The 24,635-nt window shown below is 41.1% G+C and overlaps 1 protein-coding gene across 3 annotated transcripts in view; it reads left to right on the top strand.

Moving 5' to 3' along the window:
* Positions 1 to 24,635, top strand: part of SEMA6A (semaphorin 6A) — a 125,130-nt gene that overhangs the window by 64,735 nt on the left and 35,760 nt on the right. For all 3 annotated transcript variants that reach the window (XM_084882817.1, XM_084882816.1, XM_084882815.1), the window contains exons 2-11: positions 1,535 to 1,672; positions 3,866 to 3,983; positions 7,923 to 7,983; positions 8,951 to 9,013; positions 9,728 to 9,829; positions 16,056 to 16,146; positions 18,907 to 19,026; positions 19,685 to 19,773; positions 20,608 to 20,825; positions 24,417 to 24,548. In XM_084882817.1, coding sequence (XP_084738943.1) covers positions 1,573 to 1,672; positions 3,866 to 3,983; positions 7,923 to 7,983; positions 8,951 to 9,013; positions 9,728 to 9,829; positions 16,056 to 16,146; positions 18,907 to 19,026; positions 19,685 to 19,773; positions 20,608 to 20,825; positions 24,417 to 24,548 — 1,094 coding nt within the window. In that variant the 5' untranslated portion in view covers positions 1,535 to 1,572. The remainder of the gene's footprint in view (positions 1 to 1,534; positions 1,673 to 3,865; positions 3,984 to 7,922; positions 7,984 to 8,950; positions 9,014 to 9,727; positions 9,830 to 16,055; positions 16,147 to 18,906; positions 19,027 to 19,684; positions 19,774 to 20,607; positions 20,826 to 24,416; positions 24,549 to 24,635) is intronic.

Below are 24,635 nucleotides of genomic sequence, written 5' to 3'. Positions count from 1 at the left end.
TTGGCATGACAAAGAGAGACATGGGTATCTTATATTAAGTGGTGTTCAAAAAAGCATAAGTTAGCAGTTTGTTACTAAGTTTGACCTTTCTACACACAAATCTTAAATGATTGATGGACTGATGTAAACTAGCTTTGTTCAAAAGAGATCGTCTTTGGCAGGCTACTTCTAAGGCTTTACCTCTCTGGAGAGATGAAAAGATATCCTCATTTTACATTAACTTCCCTGATAGATCAACACTTGTTTGAAATATGCCTCAGAATTATGTGATATTTACTGTTTTAATAGTCTTCTTTCTCTGTATCCAGCTGCTCTACATGGAATGGTTTTTACTTCTAAGATTTAGAGTTTTTTTCTACACATAAAGAGCATCTTTATGAAAATACAGATGGGTAGAACAGTATACCTGGCATTTTTATCCATGACTATTTCATTGCAAGGTGGTATGTGAGACTAAAATGTACAGGGATATGCTTTAAAAAAAAAAAATCAACCCTCCCATTTCAAGATATGGCTTCAAATTCTCCCTAGAGTATTCTTCAAGGTCTGAAAAGAGCCATTTACTTCTTTTTAATCACAGATTCAATTCTGTAATTTTATGTATGTCTAAGGTCACTATAGAATTACTATGGAATTACAGAAAGCAAGGGTGAAAATCTCAACTAAAGGGTCAAGCAAGTAATGGAAATAGTAAATGGGACCAGTTATAGGTATAGGAGGGAGGGAGAGAGAGTTTGTTGGGGGTAGAGAGGAATGTGGTGCCTGAGAGGAACTGTTATTTAGGTCAATATGAAAGATATTCTGGCCCTAACTGGTTGCTCAGTAGTTAGAGCGTCAGCCCTCAGACTGGAAGGTCTTGGGGTTGAATTCCTGTCAAGGACACATACCTCAGTACCAGTTGGGGTGCATGCGAGAGGCAACCAATTAATGTGTCTCTCTTGCATGATGTTTCTCCCCATCCCTTCTACTTTCTCTAAAAACGAACAGAAAAAAATATACTTAAAAAGAAGAAAGAAAGATATTCTGATTTGTGTAAAGTTTAGAAATCTCCTGATTTTTCAATATTGGCAACTACAAATTTTTGAAAGACCCTGGGCTGGCCAAACAAAACACGTCTGAGGGATGTCTTGCCGCTAAAAACCTGCTGAGAAGGAAAAGGGATTTACACCTTTTAAAAAAAAAAATGTTTCTTCAGTTCACATTTTGAGGGATGCTGTTTCATAATTGTGAAATAGCCGCCGATAATAGCCTATTATAGGCTGAGGACAGAGGAACTAAGGCTCTCTGTCACATGTCTGGGAGAAGCTTTGCTAAAGTGTGCGGATGCCTGGGGAAGGCGGGTGTGCCGTTGGGTGATAGATGGATACAGGTTCCTTATGTAAAACACAATAATCAGAGAATTCACAATGGAAAAGATGGGAAGCAGAGACCCCTTTTCTCTTAGCTTTATCTTCAAGGCCATTTCATTTTTATGGAGCTGAATAAAGCTGACTTGCAAAAAGAGAAAAAGAAATCCTCCTTTGCTCTTTGGCAGGGTGAAGTAGAGAAAGAAAGTCTCCCCGCTGAACTACTATGAGGCCAGAAGCCTTGCTGCTATATCTCACACTGCTGCACTGCGCTGGGGCTGGCTTCCCAGAAGATTCTGAGCCAATCAGTATTTCGCATGGCAACTGTAAGTACCCACAATCCCACTCTCTCCCTTTGTGGGCACGGTAGCCTGCATCAACCAGTAAAACATTAAAAAGTTTAACAGAACAGGAGACTCGTTGGTCACTTTGAACTTGTGCAGGTGGCAAAGTTAATTCAGGTCGGTGAGATGCCCGTTCTATAACTTCATTAAATGCTGTCATAGGACACATATGTGTGAGCATTTGAAACGTTCCTCAATACTTTCGATGAAGTCTCCGTTACCACATGGAGGCTGTGGTCCAGCTGGAAACCAGCTGTGGGACAATATCACTATCCCTTGGGGGTTACTAGTATTGCACATTTTCATATGCAATTAACATATGAATTTGCTAGAAGATAAAGACAGGAAATAGTAAGGCTGCTTTGGAGCATTCTAGAGACAAAAATTAACTTTTTTTAGACTTAGAAATTATTTCTTTGGAGGAATGCTTGTGCTAGATTTAGGTAGAGTGAATTTTAATCCCAAGCGCCTGTTTTAACTGTTTATATAACTTTCCTTTTGGTCTGCTTCATTGACAAGGATAGAAAGCAACATAATTGAGAATTTAGTTGACTCCTCAAATGAAGAAAATTTACCTGCATATTGGATGGAACAGCGAATTTACTACTTTTTTCCTTCCCTCCAAAAGACAAAATATTTTATCACATTAAAAATGAAAGAGGGCATTTCCCCCAAATATATATTTTCTCAGTAATGATACCAAAACAAACATAAAATAAACCATACAAAAGGTGTTTAAACTAATATTGAATACTAATATGATCCATTAATGCCCATCTTTCTGCTGGATGGTCTGGGATGAAAAAGGTAATTTTATCAGGTGAGGTGGCAAGACTGATACATAAAACAATGAGAAGTCAGAACATGACTGAGGCCAAATTATATAGTTCAAGATCATCATTCTTGCAGTGACAGATTCCACCTAATTCAAGGCACCAAACCTTAGTAAGCATTAGTTTAGCACCATTTGAGATAGGTATACAGAAGAGACCCCAGCCCAAATGTGCTGCTCAAAAGGATACTACAGTGAGCACTTGGACCTTGATACCAGAGAGACATGATTCTGCTTTAGCAAGCTCATTAATGAATGGGTAAATGAAATTTCAGAGCAGTGGGGAGAAAGGCATGAGATAATTTCATACTAAAGCTTAATTGTGAGTAAAATAACTGTGGCTCTTGAATAAGACACCCACTGTGAGTCATGCCCAGATACTACTGAGGTTTAAAGTGAGGGGTCTGAGCATAAATCTGTGAACGATTTTCGAGTCATTATATACCTCCCCAACCCCCTGAAAACAAGTGCCTTTTAAAGGTGACTCATCGTATGTGAGTCCTTAGTTTCTTTGGAGGAATGCTTATGCTCCGAAGTTTATAGGATGAAAGGCAGAGAGGTTTTTGAGATGTAGGTATGTCTAAAGGTCAGGCATTATTACAAATTGCCCACTGTCAACCAGAGAGAACTGTGAGAAAGGAGAACTGGGCTCACCCACTCTCCAAGCCAGGGAAAGTCCAGATCACCCGACTGGCTACACTCAGTCTGACCCTGTCCTGTCAAACTGCCCGTTTCTGTGAGATCAACCAATTGCTTAACTCAAGAGCGAACTTCCCACAGTTCCTAGAATGCCAACCAACCTAGCGGGGCCGCCTTCAATGGCAGATTATTCCAACTGGACGCCTGCGGAGACTGTATTTTTCTTCTGGCTCCTGGTCCAGGGCTCTCGCCTCCAGACCACATTGCCTTTGTGGTGATTGATGGGAAGGCCGCTTTGAAACAGTTTTGTCCCGAGACAAGATCTTTGGCAGGCTGCCCCCCAGGCTTAGCGCTCTAAAGAAGATGAAAAGAGAACTGGGGAGAAAGAGCACCTTCATGTAAAGGGTTCACTTGCAAGTTTAAGCCCCAGGAAGAGGGACAAGTCAGAAACAGTGACACTTAGAAATACAAATGGCAGGCTTATTACCATCTGAAAATGAAACCGTAATATGATCATTCTCTTAAAGAGCACGCTTCTGTCATAATTTTTCCTAAAATAACAGACTCATTGGAGATGGAAAATGGTGGCATGGTCTGACTTAAATATGGTTTTGTTTTGTAGACAGCCCCCTTTGTCCCGCTGCCCTGTCAATTCCTGGCTTGATTTCCTTTTCCCTTTGCTGCCCCATCTCCTCTTCTCACAGATACAAAACAGTATCCGGTGTTTGTGGGCCACAAGCCAGGACGGAACAGCACACAGAGGCACCGACTGGACATCCAGATGATCATGATCATGAACAGGACCCTCTACATCGCTGCCCGGTGAGTGGCCTGCTCCACGGCTCTGCTTCCCAAGCGGCCGAAGGTCCTAGGATACAAACGGGCCCACTGTGCATCTTGTTAAGGATCATGACATTCCCAAACAGAGCGTTATTTAATGTAAAGGCTACTTTAGCGTGTCAAGCAATCATTCTTTTGAGATTTTCTGTGTCTGTCTGACGTGGTACGGCTTTAGATAATTGCCTATTTGGGATTTTAGACTCAAGTAATCCAATGTTTTTCTTGAACATAAATGCAAATGTTTACTCGAGCACTGAGTACAGTGCCTTTCTCCTTGATACTTGTTTGTTAAATTAAGTTGAATGTGTAAACATGTATTATTATAGTGTGTGTGTGTGTGTATTAAACCTGTTTGTATTTCTGCAGTGAGTGGATAGTATGTATCATTACTTTAACGGATTGGCAGTAGCACCCAAAGAGTCTTTGAGTTGGATCTAGTAAGAAAATATTCATCCACTGGGGAAATGTCATTAAAACACACCCTGTCTTAAGGCTGACAGGCATGGTGGTAAGAAAACTGCCTACACAGGCATCACGTGGGTTTAGGCTTTTGTTTTAAGTTCGCTCTTGATTTACCTGGAATGTTTCTCTGACAAATGAGAGGTTGGGATAGATTATCTTAATGAAGTCTCTTGGGATTCTAACAATGTCTGGTCCCCTTTTGAAGGTGTGTAGCTCATTCAAAATAATTTCTAAATGAACAGCAACAAGGAACACCGTCATATGAAATTCCACTGTGGTCTTACTGAGTTTAGATTGATTAATAATCTCACAGAGGGAGAAATAAAGATTGTGTTTGTGGTTCCTGTCTGACTGTGAGCACAGGTAAAGAACAGGTAAACAGCAACAGTGGTTGATTTGTTTAAATCACATAGATTTTCTGAAAAGACAAGCTGTACAACATAAAATAAGAACAACAAAACCATTGGTGACATTAAAATATCTGTTAAGTACCCCATATTTGGTCACAGGGAGAAATGCTAAAATACTTTTTTTTTTTTAATTTCAGTTAAAAAAACACAGTATATAGTACATACTAGTTGTATGTGCCATATAAATTGCATATATAATTTTATGTTCTTTATAAATGTTAATTCATTCGATCCTGAAAGAAAGTATATGAGAAAAAAATATTATTATCCCCGTGTCTTACGGGAGGAAACCAAAGTACAAAATTGGTAAATGATTAGTTCCAAATGACAGAGCAGGATTTGAACCAGAATGGTCTTGCTTTAGAGACTGGGTCATTACACCCTATACTGTACGGCCTAACTGAGCAGTGGAGGTGGTAATATTTGTCCTGAGAATTACCTTCTAAGAGGTATTGCCCAAGAACATCGTCATTGCATGCATTCATTAAAAAACAAGGTCTTCAGTAGACATGTCTGTGGCAGAATGTTAACTTATTCTTAAATATCACATTTTGTTTCCTAAGACTACATTTATATCCAATTATCTAAAAGCTAAACTTAAACATTGGGTCTGTGAAAAGTAGGCTGACTCGATAATGTGCTATAGGTTGTTCACTTTGCAATGGAATCTCTGGTGTGATATGCCTGATGACTTAGCATGGCTGTGGGCTGCAGTTCCAGGGTGTACCTGAGTTAGGAGCAAAGTGTTATGCAAACTTAGTCCTGACCATTATTCCAGCTGTTTAAAACTGTTTTACACCAAGAAAAGGAGAAAGAAGAAATGGAAGGCGGAGAAGAAACACATTCAATTTTTAAAAACTATGAAGCAGACTTGCCTTTTGTTAGAGATAAAATTTGTGAAACCCTAGCACTGACCAGCTTCTTTCACTCTATACTCAACCACTGCCCTTCAATACACACACTTGGAAGATTCCTAAAGGAGTTCTGTGGCTGCCATGTTTAGGGTCTCTCCTCACACTTTAATTTCACACTTTCCATCATTCTCTGAGAGATCCAGGTTCCTAGGCAGCAAGTAACACGATTTCAAGTCAAATTCTTCTGCCAGGCTCAAGCTATGGCAACACAATTCAGTGCTACTTATTGGAATGGGGAAGAGGAAGTCCTAGGATTAAGTCAGTTTATGTTCAAATAACTTAATTCAATAAGAGCTGTGTATAAATCCTAGGATGTACTGGTCGCTGTTTAGGAATAACCTTTGACCCTGGACTGTTTCTGCTTGCTGGGCAATGTGATCTCTTGGGTATTGAAAAAGATTGCATTGTCCAAAAGGAGATTTCATTCACAGACTGTATTTTTAAAAGGCTTCCCAATTCTTCTAGACAGTTGATGTCAGCGATCGGAAGCACCATCCAGAACCCAGGGAATGACTGAGTCTTGATGGCAAGAACCCCTTTCAATTCTGCTTCATTATTATCCATTTTGTAAATTCTTTTCTTCCTTTTAATCTCTAAACTGCTAATTAACATAAACAGGTCATGCCAGGAGGGGGCAATCCAAGAGCTTTCTGAGGAATTGCCAATGCATATTAATCAGCTGTTAATTTACAATTCATATATTCGGCTCCTACTTAAAGTTTTGAAGAGAGGCAGGGCAAAGAAAACCTGGAGTCATCGCAAACCTGATTCCAGAGTCATAGAGGCAATTCCATTCCAATAATGAGCCTGACCCACAGCACCACCAATAAAGTCAAACAAGTAATAAAGGAATGCAATAAAACTGCCTGGAAATTAAAGGGCAGCGAAAATTCTGGCACCCTACTGAAGTTTGAAGAACTTCAATTCAGCAATTTACAAAGCAGGCTCCCTATTCTCCCCCTCACACATGCTCATTCGCACTCTCTTTCATAGCAGGCAAGGAAATTTTCTAAGCCCACTGCCTTGCCCTCCTCTTTTATTTTCACATGAGAGAGCCTGCTTTTACTTTTATTTTTATCTATTGTACCTTCCCTTAAAATGGTTGCAAAAAGATTTCAAAAATATTGAGAGGAAAAATGGGGTGGGGGTGGGGGTGGGGGAGAGGGTTTGAAGTAAATCCTGACAGATGATTCATTTCTTTCCTTTTTTCTTCCTTCCCTCCCCCTTTCTTTTAAGTAATGAGGGACCTGAGAGTCTGCCTGGGAGCCGGGAGGTCTTGGTTTAAAGCTGTGGGTAATTTTCCAGCCTCAGGACTTCCTGCATTTTAGAAAAAGTCAATGTTATTTCAAAGGAAAATGAGCTGTTTTGCTTTCCCTCACTAACCCCCCATCTCCCCAGTTGAGTGTAGTTCTTTTCTTTTCTTTCTTCTGAATTTCAGACAAAAACACCCTTGTACTCAGCTCAAACAGAAGGGGATGGTTAAATATAGCCCCACACCTGAGCTGCCGATTCCTCTCCCGCTTCCTAGGGGAGATTGGCAGCGAGTCACAAAGACAACCAAGTTCTCAGCGAAACAGGAAGGTGAACAGAAGCAAGAAACGGAAACTTAGGCTCAAGTGCATTTTAGACCTTAATGGACCATCCTTGTGTGAAGAAGAGGGTGACTTCTGGAAATAATTTTCCCTCTATCATCTTCCATCTTGCCAATCACATCGCCAAAGCGAATGCTGAGAGACAGAGACGAACATTAGCTTTGGTCACCCCCCGCCCCCGTGAACAGATGCAGCGTGCTGAATACCAAGTGTCTGGTGCTTGGGTTTGAAGATGCTGAAATGTAAACCCATCTGTATTACAGTTTGGGGCCAGTTTAACTTTTATAATCCTTCCTCCTGAACTACGATATGCAGACGTTACAGTTCTGATATGAGAGAGAATGCAGGAGAGTTTTCATAATAGATGCTACCACATCCAAAGGTGCTGAAAGCTCTTCCCGCTTCCTTGCACGTGGATGTCTTATTGTTTTATAGCGGGATATGGATTTATCTGCCTTGGGTAAGACACATACTCATTCAGGAGAAAATGAACTGTCTTGATGCTTATGTTTGACATTGTATTCATTTTTTCTTTGTTTACAGGGACCATATTTATACTGTTGATATAGACACATCACACACAGAAGAAATTTATTGTAGCAAAGTAAGTAGTTTTAAAACCATCTTTCTGAAATGAAGGACTTTAGGATAATTTGTGAAGAGGATTTATATTTTAAATGCACGGATTGAGAGGACATGGCCAATTATAATTTAATTTTGTGAGATCTTAATTTGGGGCTAAGTTAGGACTTTGTATATGTTTAGAAACAGTTATATATGTCATATTTTATTCATCACATATGTGAACATACGCATTTTGGAGTCTTAGGTAATTCCTATATTCCTTCAATAAAATGTTGCCATGTTTGTCCAGGAAAATGTCAGTTTTCATGGGTAAAACTTTGTCCCACAAATGTTTAAATGTTGTGTGTCCAGGTCTTGCAGTATTAAGTTTGATTTGACTGTTGTGGCTCAGGAATTTGATCATTATCCATTTCAGACAGACATAAAATATAGCCTGGGCTCCCCTGATATCTCCACATGGAGGTATTTTAGTTAATAAAATCTGCCATAGACGTAGACGGCCCCTCAGTGCATGAATGTACGTGGCGTGCAGCCTGAATTAAAGCTTTGTCCACCTAAAGTGAATGTCTCCTTTATTTTTAAGAAAATGACTTCCATATTTTAAGGAAAAAGCCTGCTTTATGAAAATTGATTTATCAACTGAAAGGAAAGTGTAACTGCATGTATTTTGTCAAAATGAGCATAATTTAGCAAGTTAATTTGGGTATTTTATGTGAAATTTCCACAGTTGTTTATTCTTTTTCCTCTATCTGTATCTCAAAGAGAAGATCATTTTGTAGTTTAATGAATACATAGGAGTTCAAAATTAAATGAACATGTCCATCTTTAATCTTTTCTTGCTATGGTGAATTAACCATGGAGAAAGGGTGTAGAAAGCTTTCAATGAATGTATGTTCAGTCTCTAGTCTCCCCAAGGGAACTCTTACTTCTAAAATCAAAGGCAACAATCTCTGGGCTCTTGTTGATTTCTTTCTTGGTCCCTGCAGAAACTGACATGGAAATCTAAGCAGGCTGATGTAGACACGTGCAGAATGAAGGGAAAGCATAAGGTAGGCCACTTTCCTTTCTCCTGCAGCTGCCACTTTGGGTTAAGGTTTGGACTGTTATCTCTAGCCATAGACCGTGATGTGGGATGGATAATGCTAGTAGTTCCCTTTACCACCAGTAACTGCTTTTCCCATCAACTTACTGGAGGCTTTAATTTGCAAAAAGAGTTGGCTTTTAATGTGATGAAACACCAGGACATCAGCTAGGGCCGCATCACGAACTACTTAGGGGCACTGGGGATTACGGACACAAAGCCAGCTGCCCTGACTTTTAAGTGCACTCTCTAGTAGCCCAGCCCACAGTCCAAAGCCCCCAGGGACTCTGCAGAACAGCTCCAGAAAGGCTGCTGCAGGGGTTGTGCCTTTGGCCATAGAGCCACATAAAACCACTCTTCAGCCTAGAGTCGTCCTATCTATTAAGAAACCTGATGACATCTGGCATTAAAATTAACACAATGGGAAGTTGCCAATTCCAGGCTTGCCTTCCTTTTGTGACGTAAACACAGACTCTACGCCATGTCTTTATTTACTGTTCTAAAGGCAATTGTTGTTGTCAATATCATCTTCCGGTAAACATGTGGAGGAGCTCGAACTTTTAGCAGACGGGCACCTCAGCCACCCTCCTTTCAACCTGACTGGCTAGATCACTGTACACAGCGAAGAACGGGTTTCTGGGTTGAAGGGATTGAATACAAAGGAGTCTCAATTATTTTTCAGGATGAGTGTCACAATTTCATTAAAGTTATTCTAAAGAAAAACGATGATACCTTGTTTGTCTGTGGAACTAATGCCTTCAACCCTTCCTGTAGAAACTATAAGGTGAGTGCGATTTCGTCTGCTGGAACCACATGTCCTGGAGGTATTTCATAATTCACTGGGATTGTACCGGCAGCAACCTAAGAGGGGTAATTCAACACTACCTGGGCTCCTCTCTCTTGTTGGACTTAATGTATTGTTCCCCATGAGTGATCCTGAACAAGCTTCTAAGCTTCCTGTTAGTTCAGGATTGATTGACAGGTCTTTAAAGAGCCTAGCGAGCAATGTTGGTTTCTGTAAGACCCTATTCTTTATTGTTCAGAACAGCAACATACCTACCACACATACCATATGGATTTTCTCTCTCTTCCTTCCTCTTTCTCCCTCCCACCTCTCTGAGCACAGAAACACACTTATATGTATTGTGAGTCATTCCTATTTTTAAAGGTATCTCAAAAGCAGGCCATTGGAACCTGTAGACTTAAAATTTTCAAGAACATAAGAATTTAATTATATTTACTACTCTTCTCACTTAACCATGTCCTTACCTACCTTGGCCTTTATGCAAGGGGAAAAAATTAACTCTCAAAGCCTTATTAATCTGGATAGTACTGGTAGAGCTATTGCTGCAGAAGTGGGAGCTACCAGCTGCAAAGCAGACGTGGCAATGATCTGAGGTCCTGGCTCCACAGTTGCCGGTTCTCCCTGACCCTTCTTTCTGCTACAGTCTTTCACTCAGCATATATTGAGTTTCTCCTCTGGCCAGGCCAAGTTTAAGGACAGCTAAGAGGCCTCCATCCTTAGGGAAGCCAGACTGGATGAAGAAACCACAATTCCACAGGGTTGCTGCCATGGCAACATAAGGCAGAGTATTATGGAAGTACAACAGAAAAGTACTTAGCCTGAGATGAGGAATCTGGGAAAGCTTCCAGGTAGATGAAAGAGGTAGATGACCCCTCTCTTCAAACATCCCCCCACCTTGCTATTCTTACATATGGGACACAAACACCTGCTGCTTAGAAGAAACCCCTAAACTCTGAGTGCAGGGACTACACCAGTGATTACCCAGAACCTGACATAGTGCTCAATTAATTTTTGTGAGACAGTGAATGAGATAATGCCTAACCTTTGTCTTAAAGAAGTAGAAGTTAGCCAAATGAAGGGAAGGGCAATCCAGGTAGGCGGGACAGCATGAGCTAAGGCATGGAGTAAACCCGGGCAGTTGAGCTTGGGAACCTTCATTTGGCCCTGGAGTGATGGACTGTGAAGTGACAAGTAATAACAAAAAAGAGACTGGAGAGGTAGGTGGCCCCATGGGTGAAAGGAAGAGAACAGGTTCAGGAAAGGAAGAGAACAGGTTCAGTGACAAAAATCAATAGGACTCAATAACTGCTAAGAAGCACAGGATAACGAGAGGGAAGAGTTAAGGATCACCAGTAGGTGTCTCTTGGGTGAATGGATGAACTGGGCTGTCCTGCTTAGACAAGGGATGAAGGAAGAGCATTCGGGTTGAGCAGAGTAGTGAGAAGACAGGGTTCAGTTTTGTGCATTATGAGTATGCATAGCACCATGGATGGCAATGCCTATGAGACATGAACAAAGATATCTAACAAGAAGCTGGATGGCTAAGCCTTGACTTAGGGAGAGATGTGGGGAGTAGTAAAGATTTGAGTTTCACCAGCATAAAGTGAAACCCTGAGGGATGACAATGAGGAAAGGTATTAGAACCAGGGGGTCACCAGCCTTTGCTTGCACAGCTTTAAGAGACCTTCTGCCTTAGACATTGGAGAGTCTGTTTTATCCTAATGTGCATCTTCAGTCTGATAGTTGGAAATGGGCACCCGGATTAGGGTGAGGCAAGTGAGGCACCAAAAAATAAATAAATAAATAAAAAATTCAGTAATCAAGCAAGATATAATAAGTGACAATTTTTAATGCAATATTTTTAAAAACCTAAATAGATGAAAAAATACTGTCATAAAGTATCAAAAACTTAAATAATGTCAGGATCTATGCAGTTTATAATAAAGGCAGCCAATCCAAACAAACATTTACTCCAGCCAGTAAGACCACACAGCTAAAGTTTTTGTTTTAATTCTACCACTTAATATTCCATTTGTCATTGTTTAGGATTCATTAAGACAAATGCTTCTAATAAATCCCAACACACTACCTAGCTGGAGGGGCTATCTTTTATGACCAAATACAGGCCAAGAGTGATCTCCCTCATTCTTTCCTCACATGTTCCATTCCAAGCATGCCTCACCTGTGGTGATCCCTTCACTGCTCGCTTGTGCTAGCCTCACCTGCTGAGACATGTTCCAGGAGCACGAGCCTCTGAAAAACTAGACACGATGTTCTTCCTGTGCAGTCCCCATCTCTATGCCTAGCACAGCAAATGGTCATGAGAACATTTGACATTGCTCAGAAAAGTGTTCTTTTATTTATTTACTAGAGGCCCAGTACACAAAATTCATGCCCTGGGGCGGTGGGGGGTGGCCCCCAGCCTGGCCTGTGCCCTCTTACAGTGCGGGAGCCCCGAGATGGATCACCAAAGAGGTAGGCCAGAGTCGTGGGACTCACCTCCATGCCACACGGAGCCACAGGACCCCTAGCCTCACAGCCCAGAGCCACAGGAGCCGCCTCCAGGCCGTACATGCAGCATCAAGCCCCTGCCCACCTATGCATGCCCGCTGCACATGCAGCCTCCTGGTGATTGCTCATTACAGCGTGAGGGCGTCATGCTTGAGGGTGTCACAACCACATAGACTTTTATTAATAGGATTTATTTATTTGTTATTTTTAATCCCCACCTGGGGGATATTTTTCCACTGATTTTTAGGAAGAGTGGAAGAGAGAGGGAAAAACAGAAAGATCGATGTGAGAGGAACACAGTGATTGGTTACCTCCTGCATGAGCCCCAACTAGGGTCCAGGCCAGGGAGGAGCCTGCAACTGAAATACAGCTTTGATCAGAATTGAACTTGGGACTTTTTGGCCTGCAGGGTGAGGCTCTATCCACTGAGCCAAACCAACTAGGGCAGAAAAGTGTTCTTTTAGGGCACAGCAGAACTCAGTTAATGAAACGGAACATATTGTATTTGGCTTCAGAGAGAATGGACAGCCTCCTTCTTAAGCACTTTTCATCAACAGATCAGAGCCAACAATTTAAAGCAAAAACACTGACCAGTCTTCCACTGAAAATCCCAAATCCCAGAGTTGATCCAAGGCATCAAGTTGATCAGACTAACTTGAGGCAGGAGGGTGACAAAGTTTGCTCTCTGCTTTTGTTCCATGCCTTTACTTATGTAAAGAAGGCTGAATTTGTAAGAAAGATTATGGCCCCAAATAAGATTATCTGGGGAAGAGTTCTGAAGGCTTCCCACTATAAATCTAAAACTTCACTCCATACCTTTTTCCCTCCTGTGCTCTAAACCTCTTGAACTTTTTGCAAACGTCAGGCTGGTTCTTAGCATATTTATCTGTACCCTATGGCGATTTAATTTCCCAGGGGCTGCTGTCAAGCCTGAGAGTTGATGACTAATGCAAAGATTAGTTCTTGCCTCATGAAAAGAGGATTTCACTGTGGCATTGTTTTGTCTCTGCACCTTCCGTACTCACAAACCAATCTATTAATTCTTCACTGCTTCCTGCATTTGAATAGCTGTGCTGTGGCCACTGTTTTAGAAGTGAGTGCATTTAAAAAATATCTCCCCATTGTACATTGTTTCCCCGATGCCAGGATTACACAGTGCCCTGCTTGGGAGAAGGGCATTTCTGTTGCCTCACTGTGTACCAAGCATCACTTTTTGGTTTTTGTTAATCTTCACCCAAGGATATTTTTCTCTATTGGTTCTTTTTTGAGAGAGTGGAAGGAAGGAAGGGACGAAGAGAAAGGAAGGTAGGGGAGAGAGTGAAAGAGATATTACACTCTAACCACGTAGCAACACTGGCCAGGGCCTAAGCATCTCTTTTGAATACTTGCCAGACCCATAGATGGCAAAGTTGGTCACAGTTCATCAGGAAGGTCTAGTTGGAATAAAATATCAGAAAAAGACTTTCATATAAGATGTGATAGGGGGCGGGGGGGGGGGGAGACAATACATTTGCTTTAAAGGGTGTCTGACAAACATCTTTCTCCTAAAAAGATATGATTTTAACACAATTGCTTTGTGATTCTCAACTACAGTTTAAACAAATAGGATGGCTTCAGTAGTGGCTATCTCAAAATGGTTATGGGTAGAAAAAGCCTGTCACATTCCAGAAATGGTTTCTGGAGATTCAGGACAAAAGACACCACTGACTGGACAACACTAATGGCTGTGTAGTAGAACCTCACTCTTTCCTCTGAGCAATGACTCCAAGCACCTTGATTTAATGATGAATGCTTTTCCATGGATCCTTCCTCAGCAGCAATGCTATCTCAGGTTTATCGTCTTTCAGTTTTCATATCTGTAGTCAAACCATGCAACTGCCAGATGATAAACCAAGTACCCTAAAACTAAAGAGGACTGAAGCACAGAGGGGCATACAAACATTAATGATGTTGCCTGGATGGAATGGCTCATCTAGGAGGTTGTTGATTCTGGTCAGAGCACATGCCAAAGTCGTGGGCTTGATCCCCAGTATGGGGTGTGCAGGAGGCAGGTGATCAATAATTCTCATCATAGATGTAACTATCTCCCTTTCCCTTCCTCTCTTAAATAAATATATGTATGTGTGTGTGTGTGTGTGTGTGTGTGTGTGTGTGTACACACATATATACACACATATAAATATATATATGTGTGTATATGTATATATATGTGTATATATATATATACATACACATATATATTTATTTTTAAATAAAACATTAAGGATGTGGAGGAGATTATTTTATGGGCTCTGTGGTTCTGAGATTTAAATGCTAGGAAGATCCCATGGTATAAGGAAGACCATGAGGTAGAGGCTGAAATTACTGAACATACTGGTCAAGGTGGGCCAGTCTCTGACCACGGTTAGTGGCTGACCGATAGCACTTTATTTCCTGCTATACTCACAGTCGAGCATTGGTCAGTAACAGAGATTTTGTTCTACGAGGTTGTTCAGGAGGCCAAGCTCCATCATGAGCTCGTACGCCTGCCATCTCTTAGGGTATTGGAATTGTCCACTGGATCCTGTGTGTCTAGGGGGAGAATGTGGCAAAAGAATAAGAGCAGAGGACCCTGGAAGTTTTTTAGGGGCCAGAGCTAGAGGTGATGCATAGTCTTACACTCACATTCCACTCAGTCATGTGATCACACCTGATCACAAGGAAGAATGGTAAATGTAGTTTAGTGAGATACTAAGGAAAGAAAAATGGTATTTGGTGAATAGCTAGTAAGGCTTTGCCACACCTGTAAATGCCTGTAGGATCAGGCAGGTAACGTAGGAGTGCAGCTTGTAGGCTGTTGATACATTCTGTGGGTGAAGGGGCCTTGGTACTGGATACCACATGCTTGTTTGAAGGAAATGGCAGGTGTCCATTACTCAACAAGTAGCTTGTCACTGCCACTTGGGTAAGAAGGGCCTAAATTGACTTTCCCACTTGTTCAAAAGCAAGAAATCCATGTTTTCATGTGAAAATTCCATTTTAAAATAGGGCTGTCTGTCTTCCTTCCTTCCTTCCTTCCTTCCTTCCTTCTTTCCTTCCTTCCTTCCTTCCTTCCTTCGTGCCTTAGTCTTTTTTTTTTACATACTAAGATGGCCAAACAAAATTCACTGGCAAGCCAGTGATAACTGCTAGCATACAGTAACAAGGCCTGGGTTGGACACTAGGAGACCGAAGTCAAATAGCAGCCCCATCCCTCACTGCCTTTGACAGTGTGGGGCCCTCAGTTTTGGAGCCTCTACATAATCTGAGGCTGGGACATGTTTCTAAAGTAGGTGCAAAAGGCCACCTGAGCTCTGCTTACATCCAGGTTTTAGTACCTTTGCTGATGCCACACTAGTCTACCAGGTAACCCAAGGAAGAACTTGGTGTCTTCTCCTGGGATTTAACCCACAGTGGCTGACTCCTCAGGCAAAAAACAAACAAACAAACAAACAAACAAAAAACACCTAGATCCTCCTCTGTAAAGGTCATGACTCCACAGATAATTTGGGGGCAGGGGGAAGGAGGGAAGCAAATATGTTTTCCTGGTGATTGCCTTGGAAATTCCTTCTCCAAGGAGAAGACACTCATTTCTAGACATTTTAGAAGAATCTGGGAATCTGTTTATTATAATGGTTAGTTGTTGTTCCTAATGAAGTCCTATTATTTCATTTAGATGGATACTTTGGAGCCTGTTGGGGATGAACTTAGTGGAATGGCCAGATGCCCCTATGATGCCAAACATGCCAACATCGCATTGTTTGCAGGTAAATGCTCTGATTTCTTCTCAATGCATTTGCTTTTATGTGCTCCGCTGGCTGCTGCAAACCTGCTCTGGGGAATTTGCAGAGTCACAGTCATACTTTACTTCTCTGGTAAATACTGTAATTAACAATGCCTTTTCCATTTGAAATTAGTATGAAAGTTGTACTTTGCTTTCTTTGCTATATTTACCCATGCTTTTGTGCCTTCAGAAAAGGCTAATAGTTTTGCACTGAACGTGGCATATTGGTTAGGGCCTGTTTGGGCTCCAATAATAGAAAACCCCACCTCACCCCACTAATACAGGTCTATTATTTAGGGTAAGAATTGGTTTGATCCAACAATTTATTAAAATCATTCAGGACAAAGGTCCTTTTCATTTTTCTGCTCACTTTCATTTCCTTCTAAGAGAGACTGGCTGCCCTCACAGTCATAGATGCCTGCCAACCCCAATTAGGAAGTTTTTGGAAGCTCTCTCAGAGCAGTGAGGCTACATACCCCCCTACATACCATCCAGAAAACACCTTCTCAGATATCACTGACCTAATTAGGGTGCATGCCGATCTATGGTGCAAAGGTTGTAGTAGCCAAGGGGATGATACTGGTTAGCTTAGGTTGACCCATACTCCCCATTCTTACTCCTTCCTTCCATTACAAAAGACATAAAGCAGCAGGAAATAAGCCATCATTTTCAGATTGAGATTTTTGTGGATGAGTGTATGTGCTTTAATTAGAAATTTGTTTAGGAATTCAGTGCCAGCTGTGTGTGTGTGTGGAGGTGGGTGTAGGGAGAAGAGTTGGCATAATAGTGATTGTTACAGCAAGCAATGAAGCAGTGAGTTATAATTTCCATTATAAAAGATAAAAACTGGCACATCCTAGCTAGCTGAGGAGCTTTAGGCCTTTGATTGTGAAATAAAATTAGCTCTTTGAACCTCTCTCATCCTCAGTGTCATCCATTTGTGGTCCTAAATCTGTAGTCACAGAATGCAGAAATAGCTTGTGCCAGTGAAGGACTGTTTCCTTGGGCCCCTGCCAAAGGTAGAGCAAAGTATTATTACTGGAAAGCAGCATCGGAAGGGTCACCAGATCTTGTAAACCTATGTCAGCATGGGCGGGAGCAAGCCCAGCAGAGGAGATGCTTGGTTATGTTCCCACATGTGAAACTTCCACTGTAGCACATTTCTGACACTTGAACCTGCATTGGTTGGCAACCATGGAGGATGTGGGCTGCGATGGAGAATGTAAGTTCAACTGTAAATTAAAAAGAGGATGTACTGTAGCCTGCCATAGGAAAAAGGAGACTGGGCAAAGTAATTTCTAAAGCCAGCTTTCCAGAGGCTAAATAAAAGGAGCCACATGAGACGCTCCTATGACTGCCCCTCCCCTTCCTCAATAGGTGTTCCCTGGAAGGTTTGAATTCTCACACACGCTCAGCCCTTACTAACAGAAGAGCCTTGCTGCAACTGAATGGTTGTCATACCATCGAGAATGCCAGAATAGTGCTGTTTACAAATAAAGGTCTGGTGAAATACCCAGTGTTGAATGTAAAACAAAAAGAGTACACACACACACACACACACACCACCTTCCTTTTAACCCCCACTCCCCAGGTCTATCTGTGTGACCTAGGGTTATGACTATAATTAAAGTTGTAATTCATGTAGATGTTTATCAACAGAAAGGTTTGTTGTCTGCACTTCCAATCTAACCCAAATAGCCAACACTTACTAATATATGACTGTTAATAGTGCAGATATTAAGGCAGCTCTAAACTGAACCTGAACCACTTTCCATTATTTGAAGTCTAAAGGCAGGCATTAAGAACTTTACTAAGTTTTTTTTATAAGCTTTTTTTTTATAAACCATTATGCTTTCCTACAAGTGGGAGAGCTTAAAGAATACTATATTGTACCTAAGTGCCTCCATATAATTAAAGAAGATATATAGTCCATTTAAAAAGAACTACCGAGGAAGTAATATTTTAGTTTGAATATAATTATTGTCTCTCTTTCATCTATATAGATTTTTCTATTCTAGAACGTCCCATTTAATTATTTGTGTGTAAAGCGTTTGCTAATCCAGGAAGAGAATCAACATTTTCAGGGATTAATCTTTAGTCTAATTCAGTCCCTTTTTGCTTTGGATGTACTCTCGAGCCTCTCTCTAATGTAGCTACGTTGGCAGGGTTTAGTATGAACCCTGACTCTGGTGACTCAGGTTAAGGGGAGCAGTGCCTCTCAAGATCTAAGTAGCAGTTTAGTCAGCTCCTTTTTGTTTATGAACCCCCTTTCTTAATTCATCTCCCCTGTCCAGTCTGAGGACTCCATTACTTCTGCGGAATGTAAACTCCCAGGTGGTAACAACCAGCTCCTGTCTTCCCCGGGGACCCCAGCTGACCCAGCTCACCCCAGTGTGGTGGCAGCAGCAGCAGCATCCAAGGGGCCTTGGCCTGGAGAGTTTAGTCAAGGACCATCTAATCAATTGAAGCAAGCAACATTTTTCATTCACCCTGTCCCTGGAGCTGCTGCTGCTTGGAAATTGCCATGCAATTTAAAAATGAAAAATGTTTCCTCTCTCATGATCCCCATTTAAAATGGTTAGGAATGTAGGCCAAGTATTTTCCCAGTGACTCTTGGATTTTCCCCAGTTGTCCTATCTAATTTGTCTGATATGGGAACACAATCTTGGGCATGTCTCTATTATCCCTCCATGCCCGCGGTCTTGCTCCCCACCCCATCCATCTCTTTTCTTTTTCTTCTAAGATGGAAAACTATACTCAGCCACGGTGACTGACTTCCTTGCCATCGATGCAGTTATTTACCGGAGTTTTGGAGACAGACCAACCCTACGGACCGTCAAGCACGATTCCAAATGGTTGAAAGGTGAAAAAACAAAAGGATAAGGGGATTGGGGTTGATAGGTGGCTTGAGGGACATTTAGGTCCCAAGGGACCAGACGAGTTTCATTTCATTAGTGGCTTCTGGCAGACGGGAAGGTGCAAATTGCATCTTTTGCCTCAACTGATTTATTTACCTCCCTTTTACACTTCCCAGGAGCTTCTGGGATGTTAACAGAACTACCAATGCAACTGCAATAAAGCACATTACATCCATCTTTCCTGCCGCAAGCTCTCATTTCAGAGCCCCGCGTGAAAAGAACAGGGGGCTGGGGGCTGGCGGTGTGGGGAACAGGAAAAGAGCTCTCATAACTCTGCAGGAGTCAGGCTGGCAGGAGATGTGTGTGAAGCCCTCTCTGTAACGTGGGCACTCCGTTGTTGGAAAATAAAAGACAGGGACATGCAGCACTCATTCAGTCTCCATTGTTGGTTGCAACCACTTCTGAAACATGTAGTTTGGAGGCTCCAATGCTTTCTGACATCACCAGCACTCACATGTGCGCAGTCATTCGAAACGGCTGGTGTTAACCAAATGTCTAATGGCCCTGTGCTTTTAATTAATAACATGTCACTGGTTGCAACTGATTAAAAATTCTTTCAACAGTGTGACCTGTCCCCAATTAAAGTTCCAAATTTGTTCACAGAACCATATTTCGTCCAGGCAGTGGACTATGGAGACTACATCTACTTCTTCTTCAGGGAAATAGCAGTGGAGTACAACACCATGGGGAAGGTAAGAGGGGAGGAGGTCTCCCTGTTGGGTCAACATGGTTATAAACGACCTTGAAATTGGAACCATCAATCTAATGGCAAGGTCCTCATTTTGAGGAGATACAAAGATTAGTGGAAGTAAAACTTGGTGCTGCCTCCAAGCCCTTTTTTGGTTTTTTAGCAAAAACGTAACAGAATACTGGGGACATCTTAAATATTTCTTTTCAAAATGTAATAAACAGATATTCAGTGATTTCCTACTGAGTTTCAAGTGTCTTGAGATGTAGTTTCCAGGTATACTCAACAGTTTTCTCTTTTTAATGAGATGCTCTTTTAAAGAGAGTAGATATCCAGTATCTTTAAGCAAACCGAGGGTCCTAAATTTTATCTTTATTGAATAAAGCAAGAGAACACTTAGGGGATGGTCCTTTCAGTTGTGATTACCAGAGAGTGGATCAAGGTCACTAAGTTGGAGGGCACAAAATCAATGCCAGGTTAGAGGGATTCAGGGTATGAGATTTGAGGCCCAGAGGCAGCCAGGGAGGATGCCAGAGATGGTGCATACAAAGTGCCCTTTTGTCTGAGGAAATAAAAAGCTAAGCAGTCCATATGGAAATGAGTGTATGTGGCTGAGAGCTGATCCCCGGAAGGATTTATGGCTCTGTATTAAATGCCACAGCCTTATCTTTTAAAACATGCTGTTCCAATGCTGAGGTTTTCCTTTTTTTTTTAGAAACATGAGATTAATTTAAGCACCTTGTTGTTCTGTTTCTATTTTCAAAGAAAGGGAAATTCTAATAAGATCGCCTCGAAAAGTGAGTGCACTTCATTTTCCCTGTGTGTTTTCCCTCTGCAGGTAGTTTTCCCAAGAGTGGCCCAGGTTTGTAAGAATGACATGGGAGGGTCGCAGAGAGTCCTGGAGAAACAGTGGACATCTTTCCTTAAGGCTCGCCTCAACTGCTCAGTTCCCGGAGACTCTCACTTTTATTTCAACATACTCCAGGCGGTTACAGATGTGATTCGTATTAATGGCCGTGACGTTGTCCTGGCAACCTTTTCCACACCTTATAACAGGTAACCATGCCATGGCTGTTCTGACCTAATTGGTTCTTCTGGCTTCCGTTCCTCAGGGGATCTCCTCTAATACACAAGGTTCACAACGGATGGAAAAGTTGTCATTCACTATTTATGACTAAAAAAAGCACTTAACACTCAGTTTCATCAACAAATTAATGGTCATTTACAGGCATTATTAGATTAGGATTATAGGGAAAGTAATTAGATAAATTATAACAATATCTTCTAATTATAGGCCTGTCATATAAACACTAATCGCTTGTTGTTTCTCAATCCTTCCTATAATCCTGGCAAGGACTACTGTTGCCCTCTTTTACACTGGACAAAACAACTCAATTATAGTACCTGGTCCAGGTAGTCAGTAGACAGAAGAGGCAGCTTCAAACTCAAAAATGGTTCTTTCTCTTCTAGGCCATGTTTGACTTTTAATATTGCTATCTTTTGAAGTAAAAACCCTGGGGGAAAAATATTAAAATGCTACAGAGTGAAAGTTAAAATTCAGATGAGTCCATACTCACCTAAGACACCCTGGTTATTACTATCCCATCAGAGGAGCCTGCATCTCAGCCATAGCACCACTGTCTGACTCTGGAGGGCTCAAATTAAGACTTAGTCATTGTCAAACCTAGAAATACTGAGTGTTAGCCTGTATATTCCTAGTTTGGTAGTTTTTAAGCGAAGACTTTGAAGAATTAAATAATATTCTAACTGTTCCTGGAGCAGTGGAAATATGCGGGGTTTAAAGAGCAGAAAGAAGACGGGCATTTAGGTTCTCTGGTACGCAGCTTTCCCAGGCCTTAAGAGTTCCAGCATGACTGTGAAAATGGTCATCACTCTGGGTGTGGTCATACAACCTAAATGTACCGTCTTCTCACTTCTATGTAGAATTTTGGATAGTCTATATTATCTTCCTTTGGGAATACACTGTTTTATTTTGGATTACACTTATTACAAAGACTTTTAAGAACTCAATGAGTGCTTAGATGGCAGGCATGTACATGTTGAGATTGGGGGACAGCATCTAGAAAGAAATGTTTCAGAATTAGGTAGAGCCCGGATCAGAACAAGCTCAAGGATGAAATAATGTTCCTTTATTACATGGAAGTCAAGAGTTCCCCGCTGAAGGTGCATGAAAATATGAACCCATTCTACAGCAAGAAGCACTCAGTGAGATTTAAGTAAGCTTTAACCATCTGTGGAGATTTGTAAGCCTGAGAATAGAAAAGATTCAATAATTCAGACTTTGTCCAGACTTCCAAATGCATCGATCTAGACTGTTGAAAAGGAATACTGTTGTGGTTCATGGGAAAGCAGGGGCTAGCAGAATTTCAGAGCATACTTTCGGTTTGTTGGTTTAATTTTTGAGGGCAGTGAGTTACTTTATGATTGCAATACAGTAGTAGATTCTAGCATATTATAAATACTCCATTTAAAACATTTTCTTTAACAACAACCAAGAAACATTCAATTATTGCATGCTTATGCTGTCTCAGAGACATATTTGCTCAGTAAAATCAGAAAGTTGTAAAAATGCACATGCCCATTTCATCTATAAATTATTGGCCCTCTCTGGTTTTACTCCCTCTAGTTTCATTCCTCTCCACCCCATGCTCCACTCATGCAAACTTGGTCACTGCCAGGTTTCAGATCTTTTAGGTGCTTCTCTTTACCCTGGGGAGAAAGTTCACGCTCCTTAAAATGGTGTGCAAACCCCCTAGTGGTCTGGCCCGTCTCTGCCAGCAGCATGTGCTTTCTGGAACTAAGATCTGTCTCGAACATGCCATGCTTGCTCATGTCCTGTTCTCTGCCAAGTCCACTGGTCCAACCAATGTCTGTTTGTCCATTGTAACCCTAAGGATGCTCCAAGTCTCAGCTGGAGTTGCTTCCCATGAGATCTTGTACATACCTCTTTAAATACTGCTCTTAGCAAGTTGTCCTGCATGAATTATTATCATCATCATTGTTGTTGTTATTTGCCTCCACACTGAACTGTGAGTCAACTGAGAGCAGTGCTCTGCATTATTTATTGAGCATTTACTGCCTGGGATTAGGGATTCCATAATTATAGGTTGAATGAACAGCAGGTAGAAAGAAAGGAATGAAAAAAAGATGAAAAGGAGGAGGAGGGAGTAAAGTAGGGAAGGAAGAATAATGGATGTCACAAGTAATTCTAACCTTGGGAAGACTATAAAATCCCAGGGTGTCCTTAGTTACTACAAGGTTTCTCATAAAATAATTCAATATTTATCCTATTTTTCTTAATATTTAAAGTAAATATGTATGCCTGTTACTTTTAAGAAAGGGAGATAAGAATCTTACAAAATTAAGTAATGCCAGGGTTCCAAAATTTCAAAACAAATGGGGATCACTGTCTTGTATACTCAATTCTGTAAACAATGTGTGCATATATATACATATATACACACATACATATATATGTGCACATATATATATACACACACACTACTTTAAAAATGTATTACTTTTAATTTTAAAATACTTTAAAGTTCATTCTGCCACCTTGTTTTAAATAAGCTTTCTAATCCTCTCCCTATTTTTGCTTTACTAGTAATTCTTCAGTAATTGTTGTGAAATTAAAGATAGCATAAAGTTTTCCTATTCATTATGAAGTGATTTCCATATCTTTTCTACATTTGCAAAATCCAGGCCAATCCTTCTCTCTGGCTTGGATGATGTTCCCATACTGCAGAGCGCAGTCTTGCCCTGATGCTGCTGTGCACTGGCCCACAACCTCAAGGCCTGATTAAAACATTGGCCAGCTGGTGCCTGCCATTTATTTGATCAAAACCATGAACAACCGTAGTCAAAAGCAAACATGGGTTCACACAGTATACCCAGATGAATGAATTATTCATGCCTCTCACCACTGATGAAAAAAAAAAAAATCTCAAAGTCCTTCCAGGAGTGCCAGGCCAGAATGTAATTATAGGTAGAGATTACTGTCATTATTATTACTTAGCACTTAATAGAGCACTTTATTTGCAAAGTGTTGATGCTTTAGAGACTTATATTGTTCAGTCCTATGCAAATAAACAGGAGTAAAAACTGGAATGTACACCGACTAACAAAATATTCTCCAGTTCCTCACACAGACATTCTCACTCCTGGAGTCCTTAGCTTAAGGCTCCAAATCCATAGAAGCAATATTTGGACCATGGAGGCACTTTTGTTTTAAAATTTTACCAATATTGGGATATAGAATATTTTCTAAAAATTTTTATTGGGGGAGGGGGTTATTGATTAATAATTAACATCAGTGAATTCATGAAACTTCTAAATCACCGGTTCAAGCACTCTTCCTTTCTAAACAACAGCAGTCCCAGAAGACATCAAGAGGTCCTTTCTCTTTATGAGTTGCTTTAAGAAGCCCTTTATTTAAGGCCACTGATGAAAATTTGATTCCCAGGAACATTCGCTTTCTGCACGAGGATCCCTTACATTTATTGTGTTCCGTATATGAACTTTACATTTCAATTGCCTGTATTAGGAATGTTTCTTTGGAGTATGTTTTCCAAGCTGCCTGTGCACTTGGGCATGAGTAACACTGTGTGAAATGTCATGTTGCAGCATCCCTGGGTCTGCAGTTTGTGCCTATGACATGCTTGACATTGCCAATGTTTTTACTGGGAGATTCAAAGAACAGAAGTCTCCGGATTCCACTTGGACACCAGTTCCTGATGAACGAGTGCCTAAGCCCAGGTACATGCAAGTATCTATATGCTATTTTGTTGTTGTTGTTGTTAATCCTCACCTAAGGATGTTCTTTCCATTGAGTTTTTGAGAGGG

This window comes from Pipistrellus hanaki (assembly GCF_964339955.1).
Source record: "Pipistrellus hanaki genome assembly, chromosome: 4".
Taxonomy (NCBI): Eukaryota; Metazoa; Chordata; class Mammalia; order Chiroptera; family Vespertilionidae; genus Pipistrellus; species Pipistrellus hanaki.
This window is presented reverse-complemented; position numbering and strand designations above follow the sequence as displayed.